The 17,500-nt window shown below is 34.0% G+C and overlaps 1 protein-coding gene across 1 annotated transcript in view; it reads left to right on the top strand.

The window, feature by feature from the left end:
* Positions 1–17,500, top strand: part of LOC115217982 (neprilysin-1) — a 391,622-nt gene that overhangs the window by 317,700 nt on the left and 56,422 nt on the right. The window contains exon 13 of the mRNA XM_029787719.2: positions 8,600–8,703. Coding sequence (XP_029643579.1) covers positions 8,600–8,703 — 104 coding nt within the window. The remainder of the gene's footprint in view (positions 1–8,599; positions 8,704–17,500) is intronic.

The following is a 17,500-nucleotide window of genomic DNA, read 5'->3' as shown; positions in this document are numbered from 1 at the left end:
TATATATATATGTATGTGCAATTATACATATACATATATATGTATATGTATGTACACACACACACACACACACACACATACTACTGGAAATAGTAATTCTAAGAAGTATAAAAATATACACACACACACTTGTTGTTGCATAAAGAATGGAAGAAAAGATTGCGATGATGCGTTAGTAATAGTAATTGTTAAAATTGCTGCAGTTTAAGTATTACCGTTTTGTAGTAAAATTAGAGGATTGGTTAGAAAATATTAGTAAAAGCAGGAAAGTGGAAAAATAAAATCTCGCGAAACAGCATGAAGCTGATTGGAGAGAAAAAGTGTTGAAATAGTAATATTTTCTCACATTGGTGATAGAATCAGTCTGGCAATGTTTAAATCCATGCTGTATCATCATAGAAACATAGCGTCCATATACATATGTATATATGTGTGTGTGTGTGTGTGTATGTGTAATTTATATATATGTATATATATATATATATATAAGCATATGAACGCAGAAGTGGTAGCTCGGTTATGTTATAGATGTTGATTTTGTTTTATTTGAGAGTAAACAACTAATTTATACCCGGTGTTTAGCAAACTGAATCAGCTTATCCTATCTGACGCTACTAATTCAACCAACTTAGTCCCATTTGCACATATAGACACACGTGCGCGCGCATATTCATAGAAGTATGTAGAGAAAAGATCTATGACGCTGATGCCCTTATTTGATTAACGGATCGAGATTTTCTCGCGCGTATAATCCAATTCCTTTTTCTAAGCCGACGGAATTTTTGTCAGTTCCTCAGTATGTCTGTATATTAAGAGCAGCATATCTAGTACCAAGTGAAGCAGGTAATCTAGTAAGACAAAATGAGCAGTACTATTTGTGAAGAAATTCAAAATATTTGTATGGAGGTGTTTAATCTATATCTGAAAGATACCTGTTTGTGAGAAGGTATTTCGTGGCCAAAGCTGTTACTTCTTTATGCACAGGAGTCTTCCATGTTTTTAAATGAAAAGAAAAACGATCTCTTGTCAAAATTAACCGCAGTCCAGTTTATACAAATGCTGGTAGAATGTAGGAATGCGGAAGCCCTCTTGACCTACGAATCTGATCCAATGTATATGAGTTAGAGCCGTGAGGTTGGACATTTTATCGGATAAATGGTCGTCCTTGGCACCTCCGAAAGATTCGTTTATATTGTTCGCAAAACCTTTGCTTCTATCAAAAGGTCACCTCCCCACCCAATGACACACAGAAGCTTACTTTAGTCAAGTCCGGCTACGAAAAAACAACGGTCATAGAAGAAATCTTAGTTTATAGATCTAGGTATGACAAATCGCTCACTAGTGACAAAAGTGAGAAGCTTTTTTGCATAGATCCAGCTATGATAAACCCATGATGACAAGAGAAAGCTCACTTTATATAACTCTAGTGACGCGTGAAAGGAGAAAGTTCGATTAAAAAAAATCTGGTTACGTGAAATCAGTGATATGAAAACAAAATCTAACTTTTATAAAGATCTCATTATGAAAATATGAATATGCTGATATTTAAGGGGATCATGAACTTGAGAGTTTACCACAGATATTGATAATATTCAATTGTTAGAGGGAGAGAAAGTGACAGAGAGTTCGGTCGCTCCGTTGTTAGGATCTAAAAGACACGTAGCAACGCGTGATCCAATCTTTGTATGGAATCTAATGGCAGTTATGAAGGTGGTCCTTGAGAGCTATCCTTAAATCCTTAAAAATGTTTCAGCCCGAAGGCCGCGGCCATGCTGGGGCACCACCGCTGAAACTAAGTTGCTATGTACATTTTTTACTGTTATACAGCAGTTCCAGTGACAAAATGATGGTCATATTCTACTCGAGAAGGTAATCCACACTCCATAAACCCCAACGTTCGAAAATACGTTAGAATTTCTGAATGTCCCTGACATACGGGAAATGTATTTTTCTAATTTTTTAAAAATTTGGTTTTTGTGTTTGTTCTTGTTACACACTCGTTGCTAAGGAAACCAGAAATAATAAGAAAATGTTGGAACATCAGAACGAAAAGAAAAACAATTATGAATTAATGATTTTAAAATACATCATCTGTAAATTAACCACCTTAGAGTTTATATTATTTAAATATGTTGTATCATATATACATATAGATATATATATATAAATAATATATATATATATATATATATATATATATTATATATATATATATATATATATATATATATATATATATTATATATATATATATATATATATATATATATATATAAAAACTAGAATTGAACAAACCGTTAATTTTGTTTAAATTTGTTTAAATTCTATTATGGGAAAAAGTTGACAAAATATTGAGCCAAACGTATCGTTCGCTTCATCATGGAATTTATTTCTCAAGAAGCTGATTCGTGAAAATACCTTTAAGGTTGCATATTTTCTTAGAACTGGTATATAGATGTCACAAAAGTACTCTAATAGTAATGAGTGTGATTGACGCAGGTGGTGTGTGAATCTGTACAAATTAATAATCAATATTTCCATACTGATTGGTTCCATAAACAAACGCAAACAAAAAAAATAAACCAAACTCATTCATTGTAGAAAAATTATGTCTGATAAGAAAAACTCTCTGCAATATTTCTACAGAATACAACAAACAGGCTCTAATGAAAGACGTTTTTATTTTGTTAACTTTTTTTTGTAAGTACAAAATTATTAATGCAATAGAGCGAAATGGATTGTGTTTGTTGTAGATATAATTGGTTAAACACACACGCGCTCGAACCTACACACCCCCGCTCACTGACACACACAAAAATGCATCACGAACACGTATGCATATATGTATATATATATATATATATATATATAATATATATATATATATATGCAAGTGAGTAAACAAATAGATATACACACACATATATATACACATAGACACAAAGATAGTTAGATACATATGTACACTCAAATTCATGTGTGACATACAAATACAAGTATATATGTATGTGTGGGTGTATGTGTTCATTTTTTACATATGTGTATGAAAATAAACAATTAGTCACAGAATTGCGATTCAATATAATGATATATTTACCATTTTAATATATGTTTGTTATATACATACATACATAAATATATACATATATGTATATGTATATATATATATATATATATATATATATACACATATATATAATGCAACGTAAATTTGCAGTTAAGTTTAATTTAATGTACCTAACACAAAAATTAAATCTCTCTCGTCACTCTATTCCTCTCTATCTCTCTTTCTTTCTCTGTCCCTTTTTGTTTTTCTCCTCTTACTCCTTCTTTCTCTCGCTCTCCCTCTCTCTCTCTCTCTCTGTATGTATCACTGTCTTCCTTTACCAATCTACATTTATTTAGTTCTTGGTTATTTTTCTGCGTTTACATGAGAGTTCTTGACATACAAATGTTGTATCACCAAACTGTACATGATACGACTACATCGAATAATGAAAGAGGTGAATTCTTTTTTAGAAGAACCATTTCTTGCTCGGTGGCTAGAAACTTCAAAACCTCTCAGTGACTCTACTTTTCACATGAGATAAACTCTTTGGACAGTGGGACTTTTGAAGACAATATCGTATTTTTATTTAGCTGAGGAGTATGAGCTATATGCGTGTGGTGTCTTGTATGTGGTTGCCAAATCGAAGGGGTACGTAAAGATAAATGATTGTTTTCTGTCCTTACGAAACAAGTATATAAAGTTAAATAGGGAAGTGGAAGAGGTGTGAGGAAAGGTTCTGGTGACAATATTGGGGCTGAACAGACATAAAAGTTACAGAAACTTACGTGTATTGGGGCATGAACAATCGCATCGCCATGGCTAATGTAAGTGGGTTGATGTTTGTCGAAGTGCAGCAGATGTTGATTGGGTATAGACAACTATAATAAGGGGTGGGGTTCATGTTTTTTGAATAGATTAGACTAAGGGAGTGGATGTGTTGAGTTTAGGGTGTGTGTAGGGCCAAGATCAAGTTTTGTTAGCATTTGTTGTTACCGACATTCGAATGAATTTACAAATATATACACAAGGCATTTAACAAAATGGCTTCCAAATTTTAGTCAGTCAGGTAAGAACCACGCATTAAATTCGTGACCCTCGAGTCACTTATATAATTTTCTGCAGATTAAATATCAAAATAAATATGTATCAAGTTCGATTTCTCCATTTTGCTCTGCCAAACATATATACACGTATATCAAGCTCTTTCTCTGTCTCTCTGTATAAATATATATATATATAAATGTATATGTGATATGTATGCATGTATATGTGTGTATGCATGTATGTGTGTATGCGTATGTGTATGTATAGATGCGTGTGTGTGTGTGTGTGTGTTTGTGTGAAAGCCGAAGATTATTTCACAAAATGTTATTCAGAGTTTCACTCTCCCGTTCGTTGTACGATTGTAATTGTACTCTGAATCACAACTGTTCGACAAACGGTAACGTGAAGCCCTGAGTAACAGATCGTGAAATTTTTTCCTGCTTTCATAAAAGTATATTACTCTACCTTCGGTGTTCGAGTACTATATTTTTCAATCTTGTTTTGCACGTGCTTACTCGTATATACATACATACATACATACATACATACATACATACATACATACATACATACATACATACATACATATATACATATATACATACATACATACATACATACATATATACATACATACATAATTACATGCTTGCATGCATACATGCGTACATGTACGCATACGCATGGACATGAATGCATGCATGCATAAGTACGTACGTACATGCATACATATGTATGTGTATATACACATGTGTGTATGTATATATATATAAATAAATGAGTAACGATGATGTGCAGGTGTCAATTCATTACGGCCGTTTCAAGTGACTCCTATAATTGATTAATAGAAACATTGCATCTATCTGCGGCTTTATATAGCTATGGTAAGACCTCACCTGGAATTTGCATCACCGGTCTGGAACCCCTATCTTGCCCAGGATATCAATCGTCTGGAAGCCGTTCAGTGACGTGCAACCAAAAAAATACCCTCCATCAGGCATTTTCCGTATCCTGAACGACTTCCCTGGGCATGGACACATTGAAACTCCGACGTCTGGCAGCTGACTTGGCAGACACCCATAAAATTATCAACCATCGTACAAACAATAACTCTGAGCACCTTTTCAAACTCCACCCATCTAACACCCGTGGACATATTTACAAAGTCAGAAAACAGCACAGCTCCCATGACTTCAGGAAACATTTTTTCACGCTTAGAGTTGCTGAAGCATGGAACAAACTGCCGGCATCAGTTGTTAGTTGTCGGAGCACTGCATCCTTCAAAACTTCCATGCTTTCTGAGATTCGCCAACACTACACCTGATTTTCTCCCCTCCATACACACACAAGCATGTATCTGACTCATACATTGTTCGCTTTCCAGACATTTGTACATTACTGCATATACTCTATACGCACTTTCTGACAAGTTGTGGTGCACCTGAGCACTGTATACAATAATTTCATTATTATTATATAAACCGTTGTCGTTAGATGACCACATAGACTTCAAACATAAAGGATACATCCACTGCTTTAACATATTCACAACAATAATGGAAATCAAAATATTTCCATTGTTTCTGTTGTCATATCTCTGGCAGAGAACGGCTTCTTTCAAATAATGAAATGTTTTCTTTTATCAATTAAGGAAACGGCCGTAATTAATTGACACCTGTGCATCTTCATTACTCATTTATATTTTATTCACCTACCTTGGATCTGCACTTCGGAAATACTATAAAAAGTAGCTTCATATAAAGTACATATCTGAATTACCAAGAGCGGATATCTTCAGTTGGCTGGGTTGAGGAGTCTCCACACACGGCGGGAATATCAGGTGTTCGAAAATTAATGGGTGTTACCTTAGTTCACTGGAAGTGAACAGCCTGCATCATAGTACATCTCCAACGTTAGAAGCTGTGCAAGGACTGTAATAATAATAATAATAATAATAATAATAATAATAATAATAATAATAATAATAATAATGATAATAATAATGATAATAATGATTATGATGATGATGATAATGATGAGGATGATGACGACGACGATGATGATGATGATGATGACGACGATGATGATGATGATGATGATGATGATAACAATAGTAATAAATATAATAATAATCGTATTACATGAAGATATTCACTACCCCCCTCCTCAAGCTTTCAGTCATACTGCAACATCTCTTATCCTTCTAAATTCTAGATAGTTATATGTATACAGATGTGTATTATACACACACGCGCACATATGTAGATACATACACACACGCATTACACACGCGCAATACACACACACAGACACATATATACGCTTATAGCCAGGTGAAGTTAATCCGGCCGAAACTTCGAAATCACTGTCAACCCTCCACAAAAAGTATTGCATATTTACTTTATATTAACTTGCCTTTACTATAAAACAGAAAACGTGCGCACACACTTACACACACATACATACACCACACACACATACACACACACACATACACACACACACACACTTACACACACACACACACACATGTACGGTTGTATATTTGCAACCCGTTTTAACTATTGTAATTATGTCATTCGATTGTCTTATTGTCTTTCCGGCTTTGTTGGCGTCCATTGTTTTCTTCTGATTCTTGTTGTTTCATTATTCGTCATCACTTCATGTTTTGCTGGTTCCTAATAGCAAAATGAAATGACCTGTGACTGTCCCAGACATTACGTTATGGCCAATAACTCGCTGGATGTTGTTTCTCTCGATTTTACTAGTTTGCTTATCTCTGTATGCTTCCACGTGTTTGGTGAGGATTTATTCAGACGTTGCAAAACAAAGTTCAGCACCAGAAAACCTAAGAGAATAAATGGTTGTTATCAAAGCCGAAAAAAAAGACAACAAAAACAAAACAGAGAGCAAAGAAATCACTCCCAAAAAGTGTTAGAAGTTAATGTTTTACCTAAATTATTTTTGATCAATCAGATTTATGATCGAAGCCGTTGAAGTTACACACTTCCCGGCTTTGTTCCCGTATTGTGTATGCAAGACTACGTTAACTAATATCCCAGTTGAAAGGCGATACGGTCTGGTTGGAAGGAGAATTGTTTGCCATTTCTAGCAGTTTATGTGGCGATATAGCAATGTAGTGATGCTTATTCATAACGTTTGTCTGTCATGAGAAGTGAATTGTAAAGTTTAGAGTGGACCGTCGCCCCTTGTTGCTTGTGAGATTTTAAGCAAGAATATGGCAGTTGCTTTCAAAGAATTCAGGTTCTAAGTGGCAGACAGTCATCTTGATTGGAAAAGTCTATAGGTTTAGTAACCTATTCATGAGAACGTTTGAATTCAACAGTATATTACTGCTACTAGGAGTACCAGCCACATTTCTTCTGTGCATGTGTGGTGTTGGTGAATAAATGAATGTGTTTGTGTGTGTGTGAGAGTGTGTGTACGTGCATGTGTGCGTGTGTGTGTATGTTAATATGTGTGTGCATGTCTGTGTGTTGATGGAGTATGGTGGAACGGTGAAAGGGGTTTGCATCGCGGATTTATTCTTGCGGCATAGCATCTTAACAGAGTGACATTTAGCATTGTCCCGAACCCGCTGAGCCATCGTAGGCGGAAATACGTGGACGAAAACCGCACGGAGACCCATCAAATAGATTGCTCTCTTAATTCAAAGGTGGAGCCTGGTCACGTGCTCTATCTCCTTGATACGCATCTGTGGAATACTTAGCAGCGTGGGCGTTAAAACAATGAGTTTATTGAAGAACGCAACTCGCATACTTGAAAGTGACGGAGATCCATCTCAAGTACATGCATACATACATACATAAATACATACATACATACATACATAAATACATACATACATACACACATACATACATACATACACACATACATACATACATGCATACATAAATACATACATACATACATACATACATACACACATACATACATACATACATACATACATACACACATACATACATACATACATACATACATGCATGCATATAGAGAGTGACGGGGGTGGGTAGAAGGTGAGAGAGAGAGGCATACATATAGGTGTGCGCATCTGCGTATAGGTGTTTATTGTGTGTGCACTGTCCGTCATAAATTAAGGGCGTGCTTTCTGTTCGTTAATATTTCCGAGAAGCGAATAAATGTTCAATGAATCTCGACATATTGAATAAAGTATTAAAATCTGATTTGCTACCATTTACAAGTGTTACGATAAGTAATAAATACAAGATTAATGACACATTAGGAGAAACGTTTGCCGTTCATAGTTGACGAGTGATGGTGATTTGGCAGATATTAAACATGAGTTTAGTGAAATGTTATGAAGTGGATAAACAATGACTGCTTTGCAGAGAGAATGGTAAGGTTAGAGAGAGATAAGGGTCGACATAATGATCGAAATGTTCAAAGTGTTATTGTTGATCAGATAATATTTCGTGCTGTATCAATAATGGTTATTAATTGTTTAATTGTTTATTGTAGATCGATTATGACCCGGATAACTTTATGAAGAATGTTCTAGAGACTATGAAGGGCAATGCCATCGAAAATCTGAAGGTCCTAAGGGATACTGTGGACAAGGACAGGTAAGGATTCCAAACATTATTCCATCGAATTTTAAAAGATCTCTGAGGTGGTTTATACTCTGAGTAACCTGGATACCTTCGGATTTTATCTGAGTAGCGCTTCCTAAAAACACCAGAAATACACTAAAGTCCATTCTGCATTATATACACGCTTCTTTATTTCAATAGGTATCACAAGAGATTAACGCTAATCCATACAAATGTGAGGTGTGCCATACAGCTAAATGAAAACTTCGTTAGATGTGAGCTGTGCATGGCTGTCTTGGTTTAGAACGAATGTCGCTATAATTTAGCCCCAGGGGACATCGTCTCCAGCTAGCTAGACGACACGATCTGTGTCCTTATATTTTCGAACAAAAGAACCATGTCGTATAGCCAGCTGGAGACAATGTCTCCTGGGGCTAAATTACAGCAACATTCGTCCTAAACCAGCACTGCCATGTTATGTTGGTAAACACCTTTACTCCAAAGTACTGTTATCTCTCCTTGTGAGATTTACAAATAGTAATTTTCCAAAATCAATATTGTCGCAAGTGCTTGGAAGGATACAGCGCCGATCTTAGGACAATAATAAAGTAGAAAGAGGTAACGTTATCGATCATTTGGAAATTTATTGTTGGCACAGTATAAAGGTGTTCTTAGGTCCGCTATAAAGGGTTCTCTTAATCCTTGTCATAGCAAAAGAGATTTGATCGTTTGAAACTGATTGCCTTCGCAAAAGAGACAACTCAGTGGCACAGCCCATACTCTTTCTCGGTCGACTCTCCAATCCGAATTACAAACTTAACGAAATATCAGTGAGCCGCAAATATTTGATCCTTATTTTGGTAAACAATGAATATAATTTCCGCAAAGATGGTGTCGCAGATCACGTTTGAAGCTTCAGATGTGACAATCCAATAATGATCATCCAATTACATGAATCCAATATTTCATTCCTCAGATTTCTGTGTTTCATATCGCCTGGGCAGAGACTGAAATATCTCGACTTATTCCCTTTCATTCTACTGATGAGTGTGCTATTTTTTTAGAATTTATTCATGCACGTAGAACTTTGTAATTCGATCTGTATATTTAGGTGTGTTCTTTTCAGGTCAGGAGTTCACAAAAGAATGTTGTTAGATTGAAGTTGTATGTTACCCAGTGGATGTAGAATTCGATTTAGTCTGTGTTCGTGTCTTTGGATGTTAATGGTATATTTTGTCCTCTCTATTGAGAATAGGAAGTTTTAAACACTGAACTCAACTCGGATTTACTATATCTATCTATCTATCTATCTATCTATCTATCTATCTATCTATCTATCTATCTATCTATCTATCTATCTATCTATCTATCTATCTATCTATCTATCTATCTATCTATCTATCTATCTTTCTATATAATATAATATACATAAATATATATATGTATATGTGTGTATGTGTGTGTATGTGTGTGTGTGTGTGTGTGTATGTTTGTGTATGTGTGTCTTTGTTTGCGTGTGTCTGTGTAAACTGTATATTAAAAAAAAATTCGAGGTAGTTCTACTTAATCGTTCTGCCAGACATAGCAGTCAATTCTACCTCAAAGCCAACTATAATGTATTTTAAATATATAGAGAACATTGTAAAACTTAGTCCTTAAAGACGTGGTGGTCATATCCAGAGCACTCTTGATAGAAAAGTGTGCGCAGTGAAAACTGACCTAAGGCTAACCAACACCAACAGCTACTTATTTCTAAATTTGTTGTTGTTGTTTAACATCTGAGACTAATAACTTGATGTAGAACTCAATACATGTATTCTTCAGAACGAAGTGTTAGACGAGTATAGAGCGGTAATAAGAAAATGAGATGAGAAAGGAAAACTGATTAATTTATGAATTCTTCCATTAGCTTGTGGCTGTTTCTACTGTACGATGCAATATGCTCATAGTTGAGTGCCTGAATAACATCTCATAACTTCATCGGAGCCTTGAATATGAAGTGCAATTTATCTGGGAAAATAAGTAGATTTGGGCATTTCTCTTCATATATGCACAAATGTAATTCAACAATGAGTCCAGTGCACCCGACATCAGAAACAACAGTAAGCCATTGAAGTTCATAACATGATCACTTTTGCTTGTCATCTCATTTTCTTATGTATACATACATATGTATATGTATATGTATATATATATATATATATATATATACATTTATATAAATGTATATTTATATATATACATACATATATATATACACACACATATATATATATGTACACACACACATACATATATATGTGTATATATATATATATATATATATATATATATACATATATATATACATGTGTATATTAATAATTTAGGGTACTAACAAGCAGTACTGGAATGCTAAATATAGCAGCCAAAATGACTAAACTACAATTGTCACTTAAACACAAAGGTGAAAAAGGGGCAAAGGAGTAAATATACTAAGACCCCCTATAAATGACGAAAATAACGGAAGATTGAAAAAAGCCAGACATACCTGTATCACCGTTATATCTAACACTGAGAAAGACTCTTCGTACATCTTCAAAGAGACTTACTGACCCCAGGGTTATAGAAATTATTCATCTCACCGCAGCAAATTTTAAAAGGTGATCGAAGTGAATAAAATGTATTTACATATATATGAGCACGCTGAAAATGAACGAAGAATTTTTCTCACAGTTCAACATCACAGTGATACGGGTGTGTTTGGCTTTTTCAATTTTCGATTATTTTTGTCATTGTTTTAGAATTTTTATTCATGTGCCCGTTTTCACCTTTGTGCTTAAGTGAAAAATTGGTGGTTTGGTCATTTTGACTGCTATATTTAGCATGCCGCTTCGGCACGGTAGTACCCTTAATCATTAACTGATAACTTTCTTACTAATGTGGTAATAATGCTAAGCCACTGGTATTATTATAAACAATAATATCCTCATATATATTCAAATATACATGTGTATGTATATATATATATTATATATATATATATATATACGTATATATGTAAATATATATATTTCGTGTATATACATATGTATTTATTATGTGTATGTTATATATATATATATGTATGAGCGAATATAAATGTATCAATATTTATGTATATATCTAACTCTATGTATGTCTGTGCGTGTACGTGTGTACATTGATGTGTGTGATTCTGTGTGTGTCTATGTGTTTGTGTTTGTGTTTGTGTGTGTGTGCATGTATGCTTACGTGACATTCTATGTGTCTGTGCATATGCTCTCGTATCCGAGTGATTATACATCGCCGTTTCTCTTCCATTATACAATAAGTGATTTAGTTGAAGATGATCAGTGAGACAGATTCATTATTATTAATTATTATCCATGACATAAAGCTCTTCCAACTTGTTAAGACACCAAACTGAAATTAATATAAATCACTTGTGCATTCATTAACCGAGAACAGAGTGGAATCATTTCTGTTGTAGTGTCTAAATCACTGGAATGAATTTAGTTTAGAAATGATTCTTTAACATTGCCTTGGTTTTGCTGCTCGAAACGATTAACGCTTCTTCACATCACCATCTATTTACAAGGTGGTCATAATGAATTAAATACCACCATCTTTGTGATGATTAAAATTCTCAACCTCTGAATATTTTAAACATTGTTCCCATGTCAGATATTATCTCAGTCGACCTAATCTAAATTTTAATTGACGTACTTTAAGACAACGGGACTACACACTGACCATTTCTTTTAAATTTCTCTCATTTCTTTGTGACTTTTAGAGGCACCATGTCTGGAATCGTATCAAGTTATTTAACACGAGATATATTTGACGGTTATTCATAAGAGAAAAAATGCGATTCCTTGCATTTTCAAATATCGAGCAAAGATTATTACATACTAACTCAATAGTTTCTTTCATTACTAATTCTAGAAAATAATATCAGCTGTATTTTCCAAAAATTATGGAGAAGAAAGATAAGATGATTTTATTGTGATTATAAGATGATTGTATTCTGATTATAATGCTTTAATAATTCTGAAGTCAAAATATTCTGCACACATCTGTCATAAACAAAAATCTACCTTCTTAGCTTTCATCTTGACAATCATATAATAATGAACATTACAATAAACGGAATGTATTGAAATCTGTTTTCACGTATTAATTACATTCGACATTAAGTAGGTTTATTATCATTATTCTGAAGACGTGTTTCAGTGTGTTTATTGAATTTGGTGTAACCTACTTCTTGATTCTTATCGGAGCAAATACATCTGAAGGTTAAAACGAAGAATTTTCTTTCAGAAACAGTTTATATGAGTATAAATTATATAATATGAAAAATGTAGTTTCTTGAATTTTCCTGATCAGAAGACGCTATTGATTACTCATCAATCATGGTGAACCTTCTCAAAGAATTCTGTTAATTATTTCCGTTAGATACATGATTAAATTTAATTAAGTAGTACATTCATTATTAAATTAAGCTGATTCAAATAGTTTGAAACACTCCAATCTAAACACAAACATTAGCAGAATACAAATAGAACAGCGCACTTTGCCTCATCGCTCGTTTTACACAGATTACTTCCGTAAACTATACAAGGAAAAATATTCGGAGTCAATCACCAATAGATACACTCAATTGAATAAGCCCAAATCTGTGATTTTCTCCATCAATGATATTGCATATAAACAAAAGGGGTCCTAGTTCCAGGAAACCGCACTATCCAACACACCTTCATTATCTATATAGCTGACAAACTTATCAAGTTAAAAGAAGACAGAAGGAAAAAAAATTATTTATTTATCGTATGCAATCCAAATAGCTGGATGTTGGAGTGTACAGTGTAGTTTTCTGTTCGACGTAGAAATGTTATAAGGGATTTATGGATCAGACATATTGTCTAGCCGTTGAAGTACGGGATGTTGGCTTGCTTTACTAAATGAGACCAAGGGCTAAAACAATACCAAAGAGAGTCTTTCGAACTCAAAGTGTCAGTGAACAAGTATTAGTTGTGTGGCCAATTTTTTTTACACCTCATCAAAGCCAATTCAATTTAATTTACAAGTTTTGTGTGTTATCAAATAGCCAATGCATTTTGAACAGATTTTGTATCAGCCTAGATTTTCACGACTCCAAATTTACTATAATCGCCTGTCTTTTCTCCTCTCTCTGAATGTATATATATATATATATATATATATATATATATAGATATATATATATATATATATATATATATATATATATATATATCTTATTATAAAAGGTAGATTTTATCTGCCTCCCTTTGTAACTTATAGAAATCTACAATATAGGATTTCTTCAATTACAATTTACCTAGCACTTTTAAGAGTAGAATGCATCGGGTCATGCCAGGTCCAGTTTTTAAAATTTAAACTCCAATTAAGCAAAATTTACAGAAAACTCACATTCTGGTGTGTATGTTAAATGCTTTTCTTAATGTGGTTTACACCACACGCACACGCACACACACAGTGTGCAACGAATAAAATGAAAGTAAATAGCGACAGAGTGATTTGAGGAAGACTAAACTGAAAGTATTTAAACCACTACTCAAAAAATAAAAAAAACACAGCAAACAGAAACAAATAAATACATAACGATTTACTCCTCACACAATTTCTTCAATTAGAGTTTACCTAAGATTTTTCAAAGTACTCCATTCGGTCATGCCATAATATATTTCTTTCAATTTCACCCCCAATTAAGACAAAATTCGAGAAAACTCAATATTTTAACATTTCACTCCGAAAGCATTGATGTACATGTGTGCGTGCGTGAGTGTGTGTGTGTGTGTGTGTGTGTGTGTGTGTGTGTGTGTGTGTGTGTGTGTGTGTGTGTTTGATGGGTTGTGCGACACAGAAAGTGTGGTGTGTAAGTGAAGTGCTTTTGTTAGTGTGTGTAAAGAGACAGACAGAGTGAAAGACAGAAATAACTGAACTTTTTTTATTCACTTTTTGTAGTGAGTGACTGAGAGAGAAAAGAGAGAGATAGGTTATGTATGTATATATGTATGTATGGCTTCAGTGACACACACACACAAAAACACATACCTACGTACACCTAAAGCACGCACACACACACACACAAGCGGAGCGCGAACTTCAAAATTTTGGTAGTATTAATTTGCCAGCGTACTTCTAAGCGCGCGTAATTGAAAGTTTTCACTATGATATCATCACGTGCGAAAAAATTCGAAGGGTTTTGAACAATTGAGATACAGATGTCACGCCTATATTGAAACCATTGCTAAGCTGCCGTAATTGCTTAATTAAGACTTTGTTTAAATTGAAAGGGGCAAATATGTGACGAGGTTGAAGAAAAATACCCCAGAAAAAAAAATGTACTGCTGGTATTTATATAATTCACTACTATTTTGCTACAATGTCATGAAAAAGAAAAAATTTAGGTATGTAAATCGAATTCGCCACCCCCTTTTCCCCGTTCGCGTTTGTGTAAAAAAAATTATTATTTAAGTTTTAAAAATTATTTACTTTGTTCAAAAAATATTAATATTAATTAATTTTCAAGAATTATTTAATTTTATTCTGTAAAATAGCAATTAATTCATTTATCTGTAAATCCGCGAGGTTGTTACTCAGGCACCTAGAATGGTAACCTTCAACTAACACTATCTCCTCCGAGACCCTGCGGCGCAAGTTGACCAAAATTGAGAGTATGGTAGAAGAAGGGTTGCTCTTCCTTCCGTAGAACATAAAATTCAAATCGGACCATGTTAACATCAAAAATTATTTACATCAAAAAGATGCTTTTTTCTATGAAAATCCCTATCTTTTACGATTTTTTCACTGCTGTGTCGCCACTTTTCGGTGTATTTCGACCAGAAAAATGTTCACAAAATTTTTACTTTTCAAAATTACAATTCCAGCGGGTCGAAACAAACCCGAGCAACGCCGGGCGATACTGCTAGTATATATATATATGTATATATATATAAGAGAGAGGGGGAGAGAAGAAGGAGAGCTAGAGAAAGAGAGATAGAGAGTAAGGAAGACAGCGAGAGAGAGAGAAATAGATAGATATATATATATAGAAATGAGTTGCGACGTTATAGGTAACAAGCTGTATCGGCCTTTGACTTTCCCTTGGGTTGATGGCGTGGTGAGGGGAGGCTGGCATGTATGGGTAACTGCTGGTCTTCCATACGCAACCTTGCCCGGACTTGTGCCTCGGAGGATAACTTTCTATCTGCAGTCCGATGGTCATTGATCACCGAAGGAGGTCTTTACCGTTTATATTATAAATGTATAAAATAGACACACACAAATACACTCTCTCACACGCGCGCATACAGCATCCGTGCAATCATGGTTCTAGAATACCGCCCACAACTCATGCTTCCATCGGTCTGCTCCGCGATATCACGGCTGGCTATTAACTCGGAGTGATGTAAGACAGAAAGCAACAAAGAGTTGCTGTATTTCTGCTATATCCGGTTGATCAAAATGAAGTGATCGATCTAGTATTAGTTGCTATCGATGAGTTTCTGTTCTACTATATTCGTATCGATATCTTGTATTGTGATTTGTGCGTCACACTATAATTGATGCTTAACAATACTGTCAGATATTCGGTCAGATTCGAAAACACGAGTTCTAGTCTATTGTATCCACCGTTATCTCATAGAAGCTGTAACTTCTCCCATTTCAATTTCCCTTGAAGCTAAATAAACGGGATCTGTGGTGATTGATCGTAAACTCAATCTAGTGGTTACCCACATTGAGCATCGCTTCAAAACCTATCTATTCCAGAAACACCTAATCTTTGTGTAACGCTATACACACGAATTTCGGTTAGAAACTTCATTTTCCTTATAACACAATTTACTTAAATTTCATGACTGGCACCATGTAATTTGGTTCTCCATTATAAGAACTTTGTTATTCTTAAGTATGTTGACGTAATTATACATAATAAAACAGCGCTAATCAGTTATATTTTTATATATGGCCGCAAGATCTTATTTTTCTTTCAATCTCATTTGTAGTTCCTATTCTCGTGAGTAAATTACAGCTTTAATTGCTTTCCGAAATGTCAACGTAAACAAGATTGTTTGAATGTGCGGCCATAAGCGCACGCACCCACACGCAGATTCATACGTAAATACATACACACTTTGTGCGTGTGTTTATGTGTGTACTGATGGCTGTGCATTCAAATTCTTGTTTTCGTTGACATTTCGGAAAGCAATTAAAGTAGTAATTTACTCACGAGATCATACTGAATAAGTATATATAATATATAATATATAATATATATATATATATTATATATATGTGTAAAGTATATAATGTATATATATATATATATTATATATATATATATAATATATATATATAATATATATATTATATATATGTGTAAAGTATATAATGTATATATATATATACGCATATAAATATATATATATTCACACAAATATATATATATATATATATACAGAGAGAGAGAGAGAAAGAGAGAGAGAGAGAGAGGGGTTACGAGAGGTAATGTTATCATTGAGACCCAAAGGTGTCAGGTAATGGTGAGTAAGTGCTATGGATAGACCATAGTTAAGTTCCAGGTTCGGTGATTATGCAAATAAGGAGTCCAACGTAGGACATATATGAGCGTGAGTATATAAAAAGTTTTTTGTAATGAGATAAAAAAACCAAGGCTGTGAAGATTTCAGAACATTTATAAATGTTCTAAAATCTGCACAGCCTTGGTTTTTTTTTTATCTCATTACGAATATATATATATATATATATATATATATATATATAT

The sequence above is a fragment of the Octopus sinensis genome, linkage group LG12, assembly GCF_006345805.1.
Source record: "Octopus sinensis linkage group LG12, ASM634580v1, whole genome shotgun sequence".
Lineage (NCBI taxonomy): Eukaryota > Metazoa > Mollusca > Cephalopoda > Octopoda > Octopodidae > Octopus > Octopus sinensis.
This window is presented reverse-complemented; position numbering and strand designations above follow the sequence as displayed.